This window comes from Thunnus maccoyii, chromosome 13 (assembly GCF_910596095.1).
Source record: "Thunnus maccoyii chromosome 13, fThuMac1.1, whole genome shotgun sequence".
Taxonomy (NCBI): domain Eukaryota; kingdom Metazoa; phylum Chordata; class Actinopteri; order Scombriformes; family Scombridae; genus Thunnus; species Thunnus maccoyii.
This window is the reverse complement of record NC_056545.1, coordinates 12,968,831-12,991,060: the sequence shown is the minus strand read 5'-3', so window position 1 is coordinate 12,991,060 and position 22,230 is coordinate 12,968,831. Positions and strand designations below refer to the sequence as shown.

Here is a 22,230-nt window from a genome sequence, read left to right as displayed (position 1 = left end):
AGTCACTGATCTGGAAAGTTCTAACTGGATTAATAGTGGTGTAACTCAATTCTTGAGAGTCCCTTCCACTCAATTTAGCTCAGTGTGCACAAGCACTGACACTTGATTTATATGATCTTCTAATAAGGTTTTTGCTTCTGTTTGCAGACAGACAGACACACACACACACACACACAGGGAACAGGGCAATATCGAAATGTAGAAAAAAAAATGTCAAGATATAAAGAAAGATGGTGCAAGAAAGCAAATTGGAGGAAACTAAGTTAGAGATTTAAGGTGATGAATGACAAGGCAAGACGGACTATTTCAAGGTGGAAGAGCTATCACTGCTGCCTCAGGCAAGAAAAGGTTTGACTGCACAAAGGCAAACAGTCCAAATGGGCATTTTTGGAAAATGCGGAGCAGATAATGTCCACTTATTTGATCAGTTTCTGATACAACAAGGTAAACTTATAGAATTCAGAGTTAAGGTCTCTCAGTCTAATCTGTCTGATAGACTTTTAGTGCTTGACTGCCTGTAAGAAGCTGGAGATTAGAAAATAAATTGCTCCTGGCATGACAAAATATAAATTGGCTTTTTAAACTCAACTTTGTCCCTTAAGGTCAAATAATTTTTCAGCATAAAGTGCAAAGTAATTGTGTATTATTTTTTATTAATATTTATCAATCAATTAGTCAGACTTTATTTATATAGCACTTTTCATGCAAACAAAATGTAACACAAAGTGCTTCACACAATAAAACAATAACTACACACAAAGCGATAAATGACTTTGTAATCAATCACTCACTAGCTACCAGCACTCAATAAAAACAGGAACTGAGGAAACGCTATCATAAATCTCATCAATTTGCAATGAGGGAACACCACAGGCAGGATCAAAAATAAATAAAAACTCAAAATAGCAAAATAAGGTAATAATGGAAAAGTGAGGTATGAAATAAATAAATAAATAAATGAATAAAAACTCCAAACAAAGAGAGGATAAGTATTGATGTAAGTAAAACCAGAAATAAAAGGCAGGGTATTAAAAGGAAAACAATCCAGAAAATAAAGAATAAAATAAAAGGATTTCCCGAGAAGTAAAACAGACTAAAATACTTAAACAAATAGACAAATAAATAAAATTCAATTCAAAGCCAGACTGAAAAGTTGCTCTTGAATTTGCTTCAAAAAATATCAACATTCTCTGCTGCCCTCAGGTCTTCAGGAAGGCTGTTCCAGAGACATGGATCATAGTAATAAAAGGATGCCTCACTGTGGGTTTTTGTTCTGACATAAGGTAATTAAAAGGCCACAAACAGAAGACCTGAGGGTTCATAGGCTAAAAGCAAATCTGATAAATAGGTAGGACCAAGACCATTAAGAGCTTTATAAACCAATAAAATGATCTTAAAATCAATTCTGAAGCAGACAGGTAGTCACTGCAGAGACTTTAAAATTGGTGTAATGTGTGCACTCTTTCTGGTCCTAGTCAACACATGTACAGCTGAGTTTTTAAGTAATTGAGCTATATTCTTTTTAGGGAGACCACAACGCAAAAGTGTGCATTAGTGTCTCTGTGTTGGCTTGAGAGAGAAACGGTTCTTCAAATGATAAAATTCATTCTTAGTTATGTTTCTAATGTGAGGTTCAAAACTAAGATCTGAATCAAAGATAACTCCTAGCATTTTTTACTTGTTGACAGGGGTTTAAAGGTGGGGTCAGTGATTCTAATCCATACACTTTTTGTCAAATTCAGTGAATATCTCATCACGGTCCACTAGCTGTCTCTTCTCTGTGTGCGCTGAAAAAAAAACCCGGTGTCCAGTAAATGGGCATGTAAACATAGTGGCTCAGAGTGAGCCACACAACACTATTCCAGCCAATCAGCAGGGGACATTCATGCTCGTGCACAGGACAGGGGGAAGTCCTAAGAGCAGCTGTCTGTGTGCGGACATGACATTCTCCCGTCCCAGCATGGGATGAATGTTGGCGGAGAGCTGGCAAACTGGATTGAGAGAGGCAGTGACCAATTCACATGTAAAGTGTTTTCTCACGCAACAGAAATGCTTCTATTTTATTAAATGTATCAATACACAATGATCAGAGACAGAGTCATGTTTAGTGAAGAGTAATCTGAGTAGGCAACTGTTTAAATCACACAAATATTGCGCTGTATATGTGTTTTGAACTTATTAATTTAATCAATTAATCAATAAATACAAACACTGGCGATTTGTTCTCATGGAGCTGACATGCAAATTATTTTGGTTCAGTAAATTTCTGCTGTCAGTCACCCTGGTGAAGGCCAGGTTTGTCCGGCCACTGTCCTCTCAGCTTTCCAGGAGCTGCAGCTGACAGATGGCTGCTTCTATGGACAGACACGCAGAACACAGGTCGAGTGAGAAGTGATGAGGTCGCAGAGAGGCAAAGAGTAGGGATGGACTGTTGTGCTCACATGAGGCGATTTCTTTTTTTTGTCCGCTTGTGATAAAGTGTGAGAGGAACAGAAGTGATGCTACAGCTGACACTCTGGATTCCACCATATTTCTCTTTTGGTCAGTGCCTTGGCAATGCGTGTCCATGAATTTGGGGTGCGTAGCTTCTGAAGGAGCATGAAAGGAGGTGTGTATGTGTTTGGGTGTTTAGTACAAATATCAACAATCTTTCTCCAGAATGACTGACTCTACTTTTAATGCCAGTACTTGCAGTTTTGCATGTAGTTTGTCTCTCTAAGCTTCAGTACCAATAACCAAGACTTTAGTTTTGTCCTGGTTGAGCTGTAGACATTTCTTAGCCATCCATAACTTGATATCTAAAATACAGTTAAGAAGGGCATCTATTGGCCCTGAGTCATCAGGAGACACCGCAATGTAAAACCGTGTGTCATCAGTATAGCTATGGAAATTTATGCCATGCCTCCTGATGACGTTTCCAAGTGGCAGCATGTAGAGGCTAAAAAGTGTAGGACCTAAAATTGAACCTCCTCACATAAAAACAAAGGTTCTGGGGTATTAAGATTCATAGGCTGACATTAACATAAATTTGATCAAATGGTGTCTATTTTATCTATGAAGTGGACTGCAAATTCTTCACATTTCGAGTTGGTAGACATACTGCTAGACTCCATGAAAACAGGATTAATTAAATGGTCAATGGTTGAAAAGAAGATTTTGGGGTTATTCAGGATGTCGGTTATCAATTGTGAGAACTGTGCTTGTCTTGCATGTTTTATAGCCTTATTGTAAATTTCAGCTGTTCACGGAAAATTTGATAATTGACCATTCATTTATTCTTTCTCTGTCTTCTTTCTGCTGTCCGACAGTTTCTCTTTAATTGTTTGATTTCCTCATTTTTCTAGGGAGGTGTCAGATTAGAAGTGATCTTTCACAGTTTTATTTTTATCTTTCTGACATTTTATTTGCTCTGTTGCTGACTGGTAGTACTAACTTCAACACTTGATTGACAACCCTTGAATGACGGGCTTCAGCTAATCTGACCATTCTCAAACCGGTGAGTAAAACGTACTGCTCAGCCATTGGATCACAGCCAAGCCCCAGACAAATCTCTGTGGAGGAGAGTGAGCCTTCAGAAACAATGGCTGTGCTCTCTCTCTCTCTCTCTCCCTCTCTCTACTCTCATGCTCACTGGTTGCAGGCAGAGATTAGCTTCTGACAATGTTTTGACTGAGTATGCAACCAATCTAACATGACAACCAAAATGTGGGATGAGGTCAAAAGGACATAGTGAAGTGGGACGCCTGCTCACTCAAAGAATACACAATCCTTTAAATATGATTCAAATCGTATACCTAGTCAAAAGAGGGCTTTGCAATTTTTGTTGTTAATGTGCTACAAACTCTCCATCAGAATACACAACTACACCTGAGCAAAGTAGAGACAATAATTGTCACACATTAGCAGCAAAGATACAAAGATGTTTCCGGACTCCCTTCACTGGCAACATTTTTTTCAATCAAGACAGTCTGACATACTTATGCTGCACTAAACATAACTATAAGATGTTTTTGCCTGTAATTAATATTGTAGGGGAAACAAATGAAATACACTGACAGTGAATGTTTTGCAGATGAACATTTTGCATTGGCACTGAACAGTTTGAAGATATGTTCAATATACATGTTTCCTCATTATGCTGATAATAAATAGCATTTGGATGTCATTTTTGATACAAAAAAAATCATATTGCCATAATAGAAATAATGCAAATAAAATGTAATAAATGTAATTTTTAGAAGATGTAGTAGCTCTCATGTATATCACAGATCATTTTAGTTGTAGTTTATTTGCTCACTTACTGTATAGGAACCTATAGATCATCAGTTGGATCTCATACTAATAAATTAATGAGTATCAGTCTTGTGTAAGTTGTAAATACTGTTGATGAGTGAGCATGATTGTTGTGTCGCGGCTTGTCAAACAACTCTTCATATTCCCTAAACCAGTCCCAGGAGCGAACCTGTCTTTGTTGGATGTCTATCATCATCTCCACTGTGCAGCGGCTACTCATTTATTCATGCCTTATCAATAACTGAAGCCTTAGGGGGGGTCTGACTCAGAAACACATTACCTCTAGCATCATTACGTCACCTCTGATTTACATAAATGAAAAGATAAATTGACATATTGACTGGCAGGTGAGTTAAATGACTGTGCCATCACCACAGCTGTGAGAATTGTGACACACACACACACACACACTCACACATACAATGTTGTCAGCTAGTATTCATGAATTTATGAGCACCCACTGGCACACAACCAACATGTGCACATATAGCGAAGAAACACATACATTGACACACGCTCACACTTGTGTACATACACAACCAAACTACAATACACACACCCACATACACACTAGGTGTTATTGCTTAATGAGCAGATACATTAAACAGCGTCTTGGGAGAACCAATAAATATCCAGCCAATCGTTCTTAAAGAGGAGAGAAGAAAGTGAGCTAATCTTCTGAGCGCTGCTGTCCCTGACAGCTTAGAGAGAGAGAGAGGAGGGGGTGGGGTGGGTAAGAGAGAGCACCATATCAGCACTATCAGTGCCTGTTTCCTTTTGGTTTTCATCTGAACTGCAAATAAATCGCCAACAGTTTTCCACTACACCAAACTGGCTATAAACTAATCAGCCTCTTAATCGGCACAGTGATAAATAAGATAACTCTACCCACTGCTGTGTTTTTAAATTGCCTATTCATCTACAGGGCAGGCTTTAGGAAAAAAGATTTAGTGCAGAGGCTGTGCTTCATAGTCACATAATGTAATTTAAACAATGTTTTCAATGCTGCCTTTGCTCAAGTTAATGGGGTTTATGTGTCAGCTTTGGACATCTGTGTTGGAAACATAAACCTGATCATGTCTGTAGTAATAAGAGAGCAAATATAGTATTACGATAGTTTATTTATGCTTAGCATTGGTGCACTGTTTGATACATTGTGATTCTGCTCTAAAATGAAAATAAAGGGAAACCAAGTTGTGTATCGGGAGGAATGACTGTATTCATGCAGTATAGTCATTCCTCCCACAGTAAATATGAATAATTAGTAAATAATTGAATATAAACATTGTATTTTATTTTAATGATTTGGGGGTTTTGTATTCCTAGATCCCTTTTCAGACAAGGGATATGTAACATTACTGGCTTCATCCGTGTATCTGTTTAGGTAATGGCTTTTTTGTAATCTTTATGTAAATGTTCCTTACAGCTTTATTCAGACATGACAGGACATTAACAGAAAGAGACAAAGCTTGCGTGATATTTGGCACCTGGTGAGTGAGAGGGAGTGGTGGTACAAACAGCAATTAATTTTAAAGTCATGATATGAGTGGGGAGAGTTTTTTTCTGTTCGCTCACATACCGCATCAGTGATGGATGGATTTAAATATTTTGTCTTTAATATCATAATCAGTGACCACCATGGGCATGAGTGATGCTTGTCCCTGATTTGCACCCTGAATAATTTTTTATTTAAATCAAATCAATCATTTATTAGAGAATTCTGCAGCCTACTTTATGATTTTTTGCAGTGCACAAGGAATGGCAAGACGTGATGCTGGGAGTCTCAATAATTCCTATTTTCCCAGATGTTATATATAAAGCATTTTGCTGAATATTCATTCGTTCACATGTGCAATTGGAGGTAAATGAAAATCAAAAATATAAGGGGGCAGCGCTGGTCTGATTATCCTTTTGGTTGTATGGTTGAGTTTTGGCTCATTCACAATTTTGTGGTTTGTTAAACCAATTTTATTTTCTTGATACCTAAGAGATGATAAACTAACTGATACATGTATCACAGTACTCTTAATAAGAAAGAACAAGACATGCATTTACAGTAATATCTCTCTTTTTTACTTAACCTTGTGCTGTTGTAGCCTTTACTTTAATGTGACTGCATTCAGTGCCGTGTTGCAAATGTTACAGAAATGTTACTAGCGTGACCTAGTAAGATTGCTGTCATGACTTTTATGTAAAAGTGACTCGGGCGCTTATTCAGCCACGATACAGACATGTAAAATTACAAGCGCGTCAAAAAGGGGCCTGCAGTACATCCAGTGTTTATCGGCATTCTGAAACTGCTCCTGTCAAGCCTTCAGCTGCCTGCCTCAAAACACATCATACTCATTGAATGTACAAAGCACAATTTACAAGCGCAGCTTTCAAAATAATCAGTAAATACAACAGTATAAAGTCACAACAAGAAAAATTGAACCAGAAGTGTTGAGACACATTTCGCCCTGTACACAGTGAACATTGCATGCACTGTGACCTTACCAGACATTAACCTTGTGTAACATTAACATCCTATGCATTATTACAGAGTTTAAATTGATTATCACCAGGTAGCTTGTTGTTGCATATGATTCACTAAGATAAAGATATAAAGTATTTAAGCAATATAAGAACCTTTGTGACAAGACAGCTGAATGTACTCTTTCATCCTAATAGCACTAGACACGTGTACAATGGTTTGATATACTACATAAATCTTTGACTTAGATGATAGTGAAAGGATTAAGATGGCAATGAAAGATCATGATTGTCTGCTATGTCTTTTTAATGATTCATTTACAGCGATATTGACATTGTAACCTCTTTGAAGAACAGGCTCATTCATCTGCTATCTCAGATGATGCATATTAATCACACGAATGACCTACCTATACTGTGGTGCTGTGTTGGTCTGTGACTTCAAAGCATGTATATGTGTTTATTGAACTGCGTATGTTTGTGTGTGTGTGCATGTATCCATACGCAGCATGCATGTAATCGCATGAAGCAGAACCTGCAATGATAGCATGAGGGACACACATGCCCTAGATAGTTGTTCGAATCTAATCTAGGCCATCCTCATTTCCCCTCGACACATGACAAGCACTGCAGGTAGCTAGCTGTGGCATGCGCACAGACACACACACACACACACAGATACCAAAACATTGCAGGAATGTTAGAAAAACCTGCTGGAGACTGCAGAGCTGCAAAATCTGGTGCCTGTATAATGTTTCTGGGAAAGCTCTTTAAGTAGTGGGCCAGAGGAGACACTGACATCCATGAGAAGAGAGAGAGAGAGAGGAGAGAGCAGAAGCGAGAGTTAGAGCATGTGAGAGAGAGAGAGAGAGAGAGAGAGAAGAAGAAGAAGAAGAAAAAGAAGAAGAAAGAGTGTAGGGTGAGGTAACTCAAGGACATTCTGCCTGCTGCTGTGCTTTGCTGATACAGAGCATGCTGCAGACTAGCAAGAGCTTTCCTTTTGGGCAGCATTATGTAAGACCTTAGTGTGACAGACAGACAGATACACACCAGATACACACACATACACAGACACATACAAACACACATATACACATGCCCAGACACATGCACATAACACACACAGCCAATGTGTGTGAGTGCACACACAAACACGGACAGGCGCAAACACACACACACACGCTTGTAGACACACATTCAGAGCACGTAAATCTAAATTCACACTGAGCCTTGTGCTTCAAATTCTACTGCAGCCAGCCACAGCTGATTAAAGTTCTTGTTCACCTCATTGGTGCAGAGGCCGAATAGAATAGAATAGAAATATTGTACAATGTATTTTGGATAGAATATGTAATAGTTCAATTAATCTTTTAACATTTAATATCCTTCAAAGAAATGGTTCGACATTTTGGCAAATATGCTTATAGCTTTCTTGCAGAGAGTTTGATGAGAAGATCGATATCACTCTGTCGTCACTATGAGGTTGCCAGGCAACCAGCAGAGACTCTTGCAAGTTAATGTACCCGGCCACTGTGTGCCAAGAAATAGTTACACCATGTAGAACTACAACTTGTCCTTTTTCCATTTCTGTTTTTGCACAAATTAAATAATTTAGATAAGTGTTAATTAGTGAGATTTAGAGATGTTGTGGGGCCATTTTTGAGCTTTCAGCAAGAAATATTCCCCAAAATGTTGAACTATTCCCTTAAATGAATGATTATTTTTTTGTCCATATCAGAGAATCTGTCTCCAGTGATGTAAAGCGTAGAGTCTAGACATCACACTCTTCACTTTACTTTGATTGTTAATCAGAAAGTCATCAAAGTCAATCAAAATACTGTAATACCATGAATAAAAACAACGGGACGCCAACCTTTTTTGGAAGCAGCCTCCCTCACACAGAAATCATATCTTGTATAGCAAATTAAAATGCATGGTTCACATAGTAGCAAATACAGCAGAGATATGTTTTCAATCTTGGTGGAAAGAAATAAAGCTGCAGTCAAGGGTCATTGACTGCTGCTGCTGAAGCTGTATGTGGCTGAACTGTGTGTCTTACAGTTGCTTATATTGAGTCCAAAGCCAAATGGAACAGACATCACTCAGTAAAATCACTACAAAATGTTAAATTGTGACATAATTATGATATTAAGAGGCTTGCCATGTATTTGTTCCATTTTGAGGGACTTTTTTTTCATTTTATTATATCAGTTCAGCATTTTTTAAACAGCCCAGTTTGTTTAGTACCTTGCCCAAAGGCACTGTAATTTTGAGGGGCCAAATGTCTCATCATCATATCTTTCACAATGATTTTCCAAGAACAGATTTAATTCATTTCAATTTCATTTCTATTTGTTTAGAGGAGAAGAGAGCAGACGACTCACCAAACACAGTTCTGGCAGGGACGGACTCTCTGTTGAGCCAGAAAGACACCTGGGAGAGGATGACTGTCATGATGCAGGGTAGATATGTCTGGATCACAAAGTAACCAATTTTCCTCTTCAGGTGGAAGTGGGTTGTCATCACAACATACTCTCCTGTGGTTGGTAGACAGAGGACATTAAGAAGTCAGGGAGAATTAAGCTTTATTTAAATTTACTTAAGAAGTATATGTTAGGGGCATCTGTTGTAACTCCTCCTATAATGTTCTACAGAAATAAGTAAGTGGATCAAATAAAATAGTAATGAAATGGATTTTTAATGTGTCAGCATAGCTTATTGAAACAAGCCTGGTAGGTGCAGTCACATGTGAGAGTGTTGCCAATAAAGCAAAGCATGGATTGGGGGTTACGGCTGTCTTAAGAATTACTTTCTGCCTGCAGCAAGCGTGACTGCAAACAGGTCACCCATTTTATGCTGTCACTAATTTTTGCCAGTATCAATGGACCAAAAGGAGGAAGTGGAAAAAAGACGTAATGGCCAGTAGGGAAATTATGAATCTAGGACATGGCCTGTCATTTGTAAAGCGACAACTGATGCCACCAAAGATGCAGATGAAGTGATGCAGCTGTCAATTGTTTCAAGATAAGTGAGACTGATGGTTTTTTTGTGAGTGAGCAGTAAGAAAGTCTTACTTAAATCATTGTAACCAGATTTAATTAGGTAATACAATGCGACACATTAATGATTTCAAAATACAAAACCTCCCTTTACAATTTTATTTATTCATTTTTTTTTTTATTTTGCAACAAACAGTATAATTAAGAGCAAAATGTTACCAAACTGAAACCCACCTGTGCTTGACTGCACCACACCAGAATCCACACTCTGCCCCATCAGATCGTACTGGTTTAACCTGGACCCATCCTCTGCCACCACCACAGACTGGGCAGCCCCTCTGGTCCACACATATACCACCTCTGCTCTAGTGTAGGCATCTGACAGGGACGAACAGAGTGAAAATTTAGAAGTTATTTTGCTGCTGGTTGTCTGCCATCAAGTGTCGCCCTGCGGGTTGTATTTTTGGAGCTGTTAGGAATGCCAGGTGAAAAAAAAAAAGACAAATCTGAAATGAGGTCTCCCACTAAAATCCTCTGGTTTTGTCTCACCTCATCTAATTTTGTCTCGTCTTGTCTTCTCACATCTTGTTTAGTCTGCCCTCATCATTTGATATTCAAGCATTTTCTAAATTTCACCTTGTTAGTCTCTGGTAACCTCATCTCCACAGTTTCATCAAATCTTCTGTCTATTATCCAAGCTTATCCTGTCTCATATTTTATTCTAATTTTTTCATGAGATGTAATGCCATGCCATGTCATATCATGTTATGTCACGTCATGTCATTCCTCGACTTATAAGGAAACAAACAAACAACATCCCAACAGGACAACATGACCTTAAAACAGCTAAGTCAGTCGTTTCTTCCCTCTGGCCACCCAACCTGTCAAAACTGCAGTGTGGCTCGACCACTGCAGAGATGGCTCGACTGCAGACTGCAGTATAAGGAAGAGAGCTCATCACTGAAATATTTAGGGAGTGAGTTCAATTTTAAGGGGGTTGAGGCTCGGTCCTCTCACTCACGCTGTGCAGCTGTCTGAAGAATGGCACAGAGACAGTGTGATGTTCCCCATTCTATCTGTTTCACTTCTGCTGTATTTTTGCTCTTGTTTTCTCACTTCCTCTTTCCTCATTTTTTTTTCTTCACTCTAGTTTTTCTCTCATTATCTATTCTTATCTCAAACCTCCATCATTCTATCTCTTGTTGTGCCTTCCCAAGGATGATGCAGGGTAGGGGTAGCTGTCAGCGGTGAGCAGCTGGTGTTATGCTCTGGAAATATTACAGAGAGTGCTGCCTTGGATAAACACAGGTCTTCACGTTGCATGCCTGCCAGGGTCTTGCAGGGTCTTGCAGGGCCTGGCAGGGTTGAATGGGGAGACCAGAGGGGCCTTGGCGGACAGTTCCTCTGGGACAACAGCTGTTACCACACTGTCATCCCTTATCAGTGACTGGTGCCGGGGTCATGCTTCCATTTGGATTAGGTAGTGACAGTGTGTCAGAGAAGCCTGTGTGTGTGTGTGTGTGTCTGAGTGGTGTGTCCACGGACATTTATGTGCATGTATGTGATGTTGTGTGTGAATATAGAGGCCACTTACAGCTGCCAAACTTCAGCGGACAAGCATGGGCATCCATAGGGAAGTCTTCGAGGTGCATGGGGCACTCTGCTCTTACAGTAAGCCTAGAGAGATTCCCACAGACATGGACAGAGAATTAGAAAAACCAACAGCAAGGAAAATAAGGAAAACAGCATTTGGCACAACCGGAAAGAAGGAAAGCATGGTGACAGTGCTGGTTGAGGATTCAGAAAGAAGACAGGGAGAATTAAGGCACAACAATGACAATTAAGTACAGTGAGACAACAGGAACATGTGGTGTACTATTTATTTCCAGTGTCTTTCAGTGCCAAATACTGTCGAACTGCAGCTACTTTCTACCAAACCAACAGAAACACTCCAGTTCCCTGAGCTGTGGGTTTCTATTTTCTGACAGCTTGGTGAAAAACAGCATGTCAGGCCACCCGTGACACACTAATCTCCCATCCATCCCTCATCTCGCTCATCTGTGACAGCAATATGGGCTCCGCCTCTACCTCCTCCCCCTGCTACTGTAGTAAACATGCTAAAACAAATGTTTTATGATCCTTGCCTTAGACATCTCACATTAGCACCGCTCTGTGGTGTGCATCACGGTTTGTACTGTCTTTAAGGGTTTTATTTACCTGCCTTCTGCTGAAGGGTTCTAAGGTGCTACATGCGATCCTAAACTCAGCTCAGCTAGTCGTACACCTTATCTTCCTGCTTGCAACTGTCAGGTAGGATCCCCAAAGTGATAAATCACAACAGGATAAAAGAATTTTATTTTTCCTGGTGAACACTACAATGGAAAAATGACAAATTGTAGTGAAAATATATGTGGTACACACGGCTGACCATAATCTCTAAAGAACATATAAAACAATAAAATGAAAACAGAAATTTAGTACTGTGATATATCATTTTTTTATAATACGAATCATATATGGAACATGATGAAGTGGAGTAGTGTGTACATTCAGTTAAATGCAAAGATCCTCAACAAAGTTATTCATATTTTCTATGTCATTCTTATTGACAAAAAATTCCATGACATAACCACAAAACCAACAATGAATTCATTCTACATATTGTCTGTGTAGCTAAAGCCTTATATAGCTTATTCATCTGCACCATAGAGCACCGTTGTTGTCCAGAAATGATTAAAAACACATCAGTGAGTCACACGTTACAGTGGGTGGCATGTTCCTTCAGAACCATGAACATGGGTGCTGTACATTTACTTACATTTGAGTAATGTTGAGTAATGCTCAAAACTACAGTGCCCAGCTGTGTTAGAAATTTACTGAGACTTAATAAAATAAACTATACATTTGTGACCCATCTTTAAAGATTATTGTCTTCAATGGGAATAAATGGTTGTTGGGTCACAGAGTACTGGGAACTTGGAAAGCACTGAGAGACGCACACTCAACAAGAAATATATAGAATAAGGCTAGCTTTAACCTTTTAGCTGAAATCACTGAAAATGTAATGAGCCATGTTTGTATTCCTTTACAGTTTATTCATTAAATCACCCTTGTTCAATACAGATAGTGTAGATCTAATATGCCCTTAACTCTTCTTCTTCTTCAGCAAATGAATGTACACTAGTAGCAACATGACACAATGTCCCCGCTTCTCTTCTAAGCTCAAATACCTTTTAGTCTCTCTCTAAAGTACTTTATTGATCTGGTATAGTAAAACATGTCAGCCTACCTCATGGTGTATAGCAGTGTGCCTTCCTCTGTAATTCGCAGAAGCTTGTTAGGCATGGTCATATTGTGGGCCACTGACTTCTTGCCATTGTGGAAGAATGTATCGGGGGTCCAGATCTTGCTGGCCATCAGGTTGTTGAGACGCAGCACGGCCATAGGGCCTTTGAACTTTAATCTTTCATCCTTCCAGCTCTGTCTGAAGAAGACATCAATGGTGTACTCCTACAGGTGGATGGTGAAGAGTAAAGAAAAATGGTTAAATAAAGCCAGACCCCCACCCTATAGCTGCTTTCCTCCTTCTAACTGGCTTGGGGAAGATGCTGAGTAATCCGACATTTTTTTGCCTCTTTACCCTTTTACGTGTTCTCACTTTTCCCCTTCTCTTCCTCGTGTCACTTTGACTTTCATATGGCAGCATTGGCCTAGTTTCCATGCTGGTAACTGTCTCGTCATGTTAAAGGCTTTGGCAAACATGGTGGACGGAGGTGCATGGTTTTCTGCCTGGTATCTTTTCTAAAAGAATGACTCCATTATAGTATAGTCATTGTTCCCTCTTTAACACAGAAATATGTGTGGTTGTTTTTCCATTTTTCTTCCATTTTATTATTTATATAATTATGGTGTAGTCAGTTTAATGCACTAAATAAAAATGGAGCATCACTTGGTATATGGACATTTGGTATTGCATTGTTAGGTAAAGCACCAAAAAAGATAATTGTTAGAATTTATCTTTGGGGAAGCGTCTTTGCTCAGTAATCTAAATTATACTGGACACAAAAAGGAAGAAGTGGACACAAAATTAGGAGGACATTTCATTTTGAAGCCAGCTAATGACTATAGCTGAGAGCAGATTTTAATGGTTCCACATGACTACCCTGCAGAGTAAAGGGAGCCTGTAAAAATTACAGTGCAGCCTGTTTTTTTGTTCCCCCATCCCTCTTTCCACTCAGCCTGCGTAAGATAATTAGCATGAGTTGAAACAGAGATTCAAGGTAATAGAGGAGGAAAGGGAAAGGCTGAAGATGGAGACAATGTTCCTCAGCTTTTCCTTCTGGCCTTAACACAGCAGCAAAATAGTCCTGGCCTGCATGTCAGCCAGTGCAATTAACTGAGATTATGTCAAATAGAGTACACACACTTCACGTGCATATAACAGGAGTGATTTTTTTCAAGTGCTAAAGGAGAGGCAGTGAGACATTTGGATGAGATTAATTGGCTTCCAGTGCACGGGGCAAAGATCAGATGCTCATGTTTGAACAGCCCACAGATTTTTTTAATGTAGTATATTGAAGTAGACTAAAGAAATCATACAAATTATGTTTCATATTTTGATGTTGCATTTGAATTAGATATTTAGATTTTTACTTTGATGCAACCATTTTTTTTATTGCCATTTGCTCTCTATCATCTTATCAGACTGGAGTGCTTATCAAGAGTTTAAACAGAATCTGACAACAGCTTGACCTTCTCAAGCACAACTCATAACATGTGTGTAGCTATATTTTTTCATATGTAATTACATTTGAGGAGTAAAAGACAGATCAGCGCCTTAATCCGGTGTAAAAATAACTTCTAGAAAGCTGTATTTTTTATAAAATCAGTCAAAGTTGTTTCCGGGCTCCATATTTTTCAGTAAAGACAAATCAGAAACAAGATTGTTCTCAAATATCGATACTCTTACAAGCTAAACAGTCTTTGCTATCTATCTTTGCTATCTTTTAATATTCCCAAACAAATCAACGTAGTTTCTGGTTGGGGTCAGAGTTCATGACATATATCAACATGCACATAAACGTCACATGCAGTCATATTTACATGGGTGGCATTTGTGTAGAGTGGCATTAGAAACCCTGCACCAGCAAATACATATCACACAGTTGACAGTTTTATTAACACATCAGGAATTAATGGAATGAATCATCAAATTAATAGATATTTTACAGCTTAGACAGCATTGTGTCCAGAGAGGTTAGAAGACAGGGGTGATGGTAGAGGGGTAGACATACGGGGGAAACTAGTGACATTTACAGAGGGAAAAAGAGTCTTACCATGTCATGGTCCGAAACTGGCCCAATACTAGTCACGAAAATGTCAGTCTTGACTTCAGTTACACGCTCTGTTGAAGCAGGAAATTGCCAGAGAGAGTGACTATCAGTGGCATTCATTATCCCCTAACTACCTGTTAATACAAGACCACCTGGCTAAAGCCTCTGATCCATTCAATCTATTCAACATTATTTTTAACACTCAGACACAGCAACACACACATACACAACGTAAAAAAACAGCACCATAAAAATGCCCATTTCGGATGTCGATAACCATTTCTGTTGGTATTGGTTTCAGTGTCAGCTCCATTACCCGGACAGTGGTTCAATCTCTTAATAAATTCACACATTGCTGTTTTTCTGGAAATATGCCACTCTGGTCCCATAATACTGATAGCAAAAATGGGTCCACTGGGGATTCATTTGGAAGGGGTGGCTGAGACGATTAGTGTGTGTGTGTATGTGTGTGTGTGAGGGTTCGTTCTTTCTGATTCTGAAACTGAAATATGACAGCATGATTTATGAATGATACCCATCATAATCCATAATTTCTTCCCCTTGGCTGCTGAACTTGAAGCAGGCCCGGTTTTATTCGCCTGTCTGTTTGATGCCTGCTGCATCACAGTGCGTGATCCTCAGTGTCCTTCACACACCAATTTGCACATTATATTTCCCTCTTTTCTCTTTCACTCTCTTTATCTATTTCTCTGATTCTCCGTTTCTGGATTTGTATCTCACTCTCTCTGCCAGTTTGTTTCTCTCTCTAACAATGGACAGCTGACAGTAGAGTTAATAGGAACCCACACAATAAAATGACATCCACTTCGTTATATTACAAGTGCTGGCTTTATGACAATTCACTGTTTCACAAAAAGAAAGCAGCAGGTGAAGAATGAGTCTCCAATTCTTTTTTTAACAATCACACAAAAAATCGGACACTGAAAGCAAACCCACTGCCATAAGCTTTAGTTGTGTGGATATTATACTGTGTGGTCATGTGCATAGTAAACTATTTGTAGGAGTCACCAGGATGATATTTGCATATTAGCAATACGCCAATGATTCAAACAGTCACCATGAGGAGCAAAATACATTCAATGACTTGGGTTTACTGACCTCCCAGTCCTGGCCTGAGACGATTGTCATAGCCATCCAGAAGGCTGTCTAAGATCTTGGTGAACACTGTAGTGTTATCTTTCTGTTCATCTGTCATGCCGTTCTGCCCAGAGCTGGCAAAGCAAAGAAGAAGATTTAAAGTCACAGCTAGAATCCAAAACCACAGTCAAAACTGCCAAAAGTGTAAGAGCAAACTCTGAAAATGAATCATGTATCAAAGACAAAAAAGTGGATTTCTGCTCTGTAGTTAGCAAGACAGCTCTGTTGATGTACATGGTGAGCACAGAATGCAAAAAAGAAGAAAACTCTGTCAAATCCTGTGTGACACTGACGCATTTCACTGTTGTTGCCAATTTGCAATTCACAGTGTGTGACCATGATGTTTTAGATCATACTGATATGAGATGAAAAAGCAAGTGATTGTTCAGAGGTGGACTGGAGAGGAAGGTATCCCACAAAGCCAAGTTATCCTGTATCATCCCTTTGGAAAATATGTATGGCAATAAAGACAGGCTTGCAAGTGTTGAAGATTTTTTCATCAGAGGGATGTAAAACAGGGCATGCAGAGCACACATGTGGATACGTACACACACCCACACGTAGGCACAATCTCAGAGAGAGAGAATAGAGAAATCATAATACATTATTTATACCTTAATATGGTCTTTTAGACCACAAAGGCCTTGCTGAATGTGCTCTTTGAACAACATGAAACAAAATGCTTAGAGCAACGCCGAAAACATTCACAATCAGTAATTGTGAGCACAGAGTTGTAGCATCTCCGCACATAAATATTTCAACATACTCATAATCAGGAATACAGCCCCTAATTATACTGTGTATCATAAAGGCAGGATGAGACAGGAATGTTTAGAGAGTGTGTGTACATGTGTGTATTTGCATACCTGAATCAATACATATATGTACTGTGGGCTCAGGGTCTGTGCACATATTTAAGCCTGAGTACACATTCATCCATATGTTTGCATCTGTGTTTGTGTTGATAATAATCAGATGCAAGTCTCCAACAATGCAGTGTATCCGCTAAGCAATCACCCTCTCCCTCTTTTTATGCCAATAGCGAACCTCGCTGGTTTGATTGCATGCTAAATAAACAGCAAATGTTTGGAAACAAGCTATTCTAGCTGAACAGCTCCAAGGAGAGGGAGAGGTCATCAAGATTAGTTAGCAGGGACCTGCACTGGGAGGGAAGGAAAAGTAGGAGGGATGCTGGGAGGAAGAGTGGCGTCAGAAGAAACATGTGAGAAAATCTCCAAAGAATAAACAAATAAGAGAAAAAAAGATGGGGGATAACAGAGAAGGAGGAGGAGGAGATGAAAGGCAGGAGAAAGAGGTTGGGATAAGGTGAGGATATTGTTGAGTGAAACTGGGGAGTCAAGTTTTAGAGAGACACAGTTCATATTCAAAGCTGTGGGATTGAAGCAGATTGAATGTGAGCTGCTAAATATTTTGCTTTCTAAATAAGGATGCTCCATCCGCGTCACACATGGATTTGTATAAAAGGGTTAATGCGCATCTCTGTGCCACCAGTTTCCCTTAATTCATGAGCATCCTTCTATCTGCCAAAAAAGAAAAAAAAACCCAACTCTCTGAAAACCAAAGCCAGCATTAAATTGTAGAAACTGTGATGAGCAATTTTGTTTTGCATCATTCTTGAAGGTAACAGTTTGGAAATACTAAAATACAATACAGTAATTAATCTGTTTTGTTCAGGTCTGGGAAGCCAATTATGCATAAATACAGGAAGCAAAAATGACACGTTAGCTGAGTCTAAAATAAAACCTTCCCTTCCTTAATATTCTTACTTTCTACATGTATTTAGGCATTTCAAATTTGCCAGAGACATTAAAACAGTTGTTGGTACGCCCCAAGGGTTACAGTCCTCTTGTGATATTCTCCACCGACAAAGAAAACAAGCAAGCTCTTTCAAGTTCACCAATAATGAAAATGTATTCAATGTTGGAAAATACAGAGGAAAATGTGTCCTCATTAATAATCAGTGAAAGTGTGAAGGTCAAACTTTTTGACCTTGCCTTCCTTGAATGATGTAGTCTGCTTTATTTTACCTTGATTCAAGATACTGACAAGTCAATTTAGTCATCTCAACCTTGTAGCAGAATTACATTTTTACACGTTAAGAATGAATGGAACAATATGACACGTATATTTTTTTTAACACAGACATTTTTACAGTGCATACAGGGAAACATGGGTGGAGGGGGGGTTTGGGTTGTATGTCAAGGAAAAGAAAAGAAAATGGAGAGGAAAAAGGTGGTGTGGAAGAATACACATGTTTATCAGCCAGGGGCCACTTCCTCATAAAACATTGTACACCATCCCCATCTACAGGTCATCTGAACAGCAACAGTGCCGTTCACACTCACTCTGCCAATGTCTCTCTCTCTCTTTCTCCATTTTACTGTACGTCTCTCTCTCTCTCTCTCTCTCTCGTCATACTCGGATATCTAATTATAAGGCAATTTCTTTCGTTGGCAACATACTGTAGCAGAGTGCAAGGTCTTCCTGATTACCGTGTCTCGTTGGAATCCCCCAAGGTGTATATGCGCGTGTGTGTGCGATTCTGTATTTGACTTCAAAAAGGGGACTGGATTATACAGTAAATCTTTGGGTGATAATTACTTTGCAGTTTGCAGTGACAGTTCATCAGTAAAGTAATCAGTACTTTTAGATTTTCTCTAATGTGCTCAATGTACAGCGCATCAAACCCAGTAAATCAGACCCTCCATTTGCTAGTTGGTACATCTCAAACCTAAGCTATGGCTGTGATTAATCAGTTAGATCAAATCACTGTGCAAGTCATTGCTGCAGTGCATCATATATTTAAAATAAGACACGTTCCGTCTGTGTTGTGCATGTGCTCAGGGCGTGTAAGCTGAAACATGTTCGGTAGATTGGATGTGTATGTTTTTTGTGGTGTAGCTGTGTTGTCACTGAAAGAGAAGCAAGCTGGACCATCTCAAAACATCACCATTCAAGTCAACTGCCTGTGACAGCTCTACTGAATTATTCAGCCGGGCAGAAAAGCCTGATCCCTTCAGTCTCTCCAGGATTCACAAGAAGAACCACAGTGGGACGAGAGCTCACATGATATCATGCATTTGCAACATCCGACAAATTCCACTATTGTTATTTTATTTGTAATTGTTTAACTGGTCTGAAGTAGGGTTCAATATCAAAGTTATCCACAGTAATCCAAGCAGTGGAGTCAGATTATGATGTTTTGAGACATGCTACACATGATTGGCTGCCTAGTGTTTTCCATCATGTGGGAATTGATGGAGTTGCAGTCAGTGAGGGGGTTTTATTGCTGTCATCTCTCATCAAATCATTCTCTTTCTTCCTCTATCTGTTTGCCTGCTTCTGGTTAGGTGACATCCAACACCTCAATGTTGACATTGAGAAGTGTGTCTGTTCATCGACCCTACTATCCTGGCAGCCACTGTCAAGAACACATGTGCATGCATCTGTGCCAAATATCATGGCACAACACACATTATCTACTCAAGACAGCCCAGGTCTGGGAGCTAAAAATGTAAATTTGTGCATTGTCCCATAAGGCTAGTGAACCAAAAAAGTGCAACACTATGGTAACATGAGTAGTGGCTATTTTGGCTCCTTATCTCCTCTCTCTGTGTTGCACATCTTATTACCTCTATGCAATTATAAGCATGGAGGTGTCCTGTGGGGATGCCCCAGTTACGACCACAGTGAATATGCTCTGTGAGAGTGTAACCCAATAAACCAAGCACTAGGCAGGAAGACAGAATATCAGCTCGGCAGGTTTACAATTGGTTGCCCCCTTGGCTGGCTGACTGATTTACTGACATATTTACTAGCCAATTAACCAATTGGCAAGTGAGGCCAGCATTAAATGGTAATTATCCGTTTCAACTCAACTCCATTCAATATTTTACCCAATACATTGTGGTCCTGTTACCGTGTGCAACTATTGCGTTCCAATATATTCATTATAAAGGCAATATTTAGATATACAATAATGTCTGTGCAGCATTTGCATCAAACCCACAGTAAGGTTTATATATACAGTACATTAAAACCAATTAATATGAACAGTGTGAATGATATTTGTGGCATGCATACCCCAAGTTTGAATTTTCCATTGATCCAATGTAATACACCGCTACATGTGCATTTGTAAGGTAAAGTTTGCTCTTACCTTTTGCCACCAAGTACGCTGTTGGCGGCAAGCAAGCAAGCCCACAGACACAGAAAGGCCGTCCTGCTCCGTCCACACATAGTTGCAATATGAGGACCTTTCACTGCTGGAGGTCAGATAGAGAAAGAGAGAGAGAGAATGAACATAATTACCAAGTCATATGAGCCAGTGTTCACCATCACCCCCAACATTTCATCACCCCCAACAAGTATCAATAAACATGTAGCTAAAACAACAACAGCCAATGAGGAGTTGGAGGCTCTGAAAGAAATCTATGTTCCTATAGAGATGCTTTATGTGAGGTTTTTGGTCCTGGTTCTTCCCTCACAGATTTAACTGACAGCACATGAATCAAACCAAATGGCCCTGCCACATGCATTGGGCCATGCATGCCACTTGACACACGCAGCCCCTTAAAGATTTTACATCATCATTTTGAATTAAGTGTCACATTGACAGAGACATATTCTACACCCTATGTGGGAGACCTAATTTAAATAGCTGCCCAGCATTACGATGATCAGAAAAGAACCTAATGTATACACGACTTTCATAACTGACACCCAATATATGGCTGCATTTGTAGCGCATTATAATTAAGAAGCAATAACAAGGCAACACATCATCGACCACATAACACTCTGTGTGTGCTTGTAGCACCTGTACACAGCCTCCTCTAATACCCTGCAATGTGAAACGCGGCAGTACCGCAATATCAAACCAAATCCCCCTAAAATAAGAGCATTTGCGTCCTCCTCAATCATTAAGCTATGATGTCAGCCGGGTCATAAAGTATGTAAGCAATAGTCTGCGCTATTGTGCATGCAAAACACAATGCTCAGATTCACGATCAATTTATAAAAGCATAATCGATCTGCCCATGAAAGGACCAATTACTTACTTATAAAAAAAGCGCTAAACCACTATTTCTCAAACGACTACGAAATTCTGCCACTGACATACAGCCCACATAGACAATACCCATGCTACTTGCTTATGATGTTCAAGGTGCACTGCGAGCGACTGGGAGCCGGAGGACATACAATGCTCTGTTAAAATGAAATAAAAATAAAAATAAATCCTTTGGTTGACAAGGATTTGATAAATCGGGGATGATGCAGATTAACGAATGGAGGAGAAAATCCCGCAGAAGCACACTTTCTAAGTTATTCAGAGGAAAATGTCACCCTCTCCTCTGCCACATATGAATATATTTAGGTTGGATAGAAATTTTGCATGCAACTGGCATCCCTGCAAGGCTGGTCTAAATACATGCATGGCGATCCAATTCTTGCGTGGCGGAGTAATTAAGCAAATGTGCGTTGATGCTGTTTTATTCGGAACGCTGTCCGTGGTGCTGAAACCAGGCTGCCTCCCGTTAAAAACATCAAACGGCTCTTGTTTGCCATAAAATACCCGTTAAACGGTCTTAATTTCGACGGCAAACTCTCCCTTCTCCCCAATGAAACTCGTCTTCGATTCTAGCGGCGTCCAGCAACACAAACCATCCCTTTCTAAATCCGAGTGTTACTCCCTTCTTCCCTTCTTCTGCCTGACAAAAAGGCGAGAAAAATGGAGAAAACCACTTACAGCAGATGGGTCGTGGGTATATTCGGTATCCGCTGCCTATATCCTCAAACTTTTGTGAATATCTTTTCTAGCCGGACTGAATGAGAAAAATCCTCTGTGATCTCAGATCTGACGAATTTTAGCTTGAGGCTGGAGAAGCGGCTGCTGACGATATGCGCAGGTCTCTCTCACTGTTCATTGGTGGTGCTGTAGTGAGTTGAACTCT

At 39.6% G+C, this 22,230-nt stretch overlaps 1 protein-coding gene and 1 long non-coding RNA gene across 2 annotated transcripts in view; one reads left to right on the top strand and one right to left on the bottom strand.

Moving 5' to 3' along the window:
• gabra1 (gamma-aminobutyric acid type A receptor subunit alpha1) overlaps positions 1-22,230 on the bottom strand; it is a 28,404-nt gene that overhangs the window by 5,205 nt on the left and 969 nt on the right. The window contains exons 3-9 of the mRNA XM_042430674.1: positions 20,436-20,541; positions 16,217-16,329; positions 15,101-15,168; positions 13,054-13,274; positions 11,359-11,441; positions 9,999-10,142; positions 9,150-9,302 (exon numbers count right to left, since the gene is read on the bottom strand). Of these exons, the coding sequence (XP_042286608.1) occupies positions 9,150-9,302; positions 9,999-10,142; positions 11,359-11,441; positions 13,054-13,274; positions 15,101-15,168; positions 16,217-16,329; positions 20,436-20,515 (862 nt within the window). The 5' untranslated portion in view covers positions 20,516-20,541. The remainder of the gene's footprint in view (positions 1-9,149; positions 9,303-9,998; positions 10,143-11,358; positions 11,442-13,053; positions 13,275-15,100; positions 15,169-16,216; positions 16,330-20,435; positions 20,542-22,230) is intronic.
• LOC121909868 overlaps positions 9,179-22,230 on the top strand; it is a 77,655-nt gene continuing 64,603 nt past the window's right edge. The window contains exon 1 of the long non-coding RNA XR_006099540.1: positions 9,179-9,227. This is a non-coding gene — a long non-coding RNA (uncharacterized LOC121909868). The remainder of the gene's footprint in view (positions 9,228-22,230) is intronic.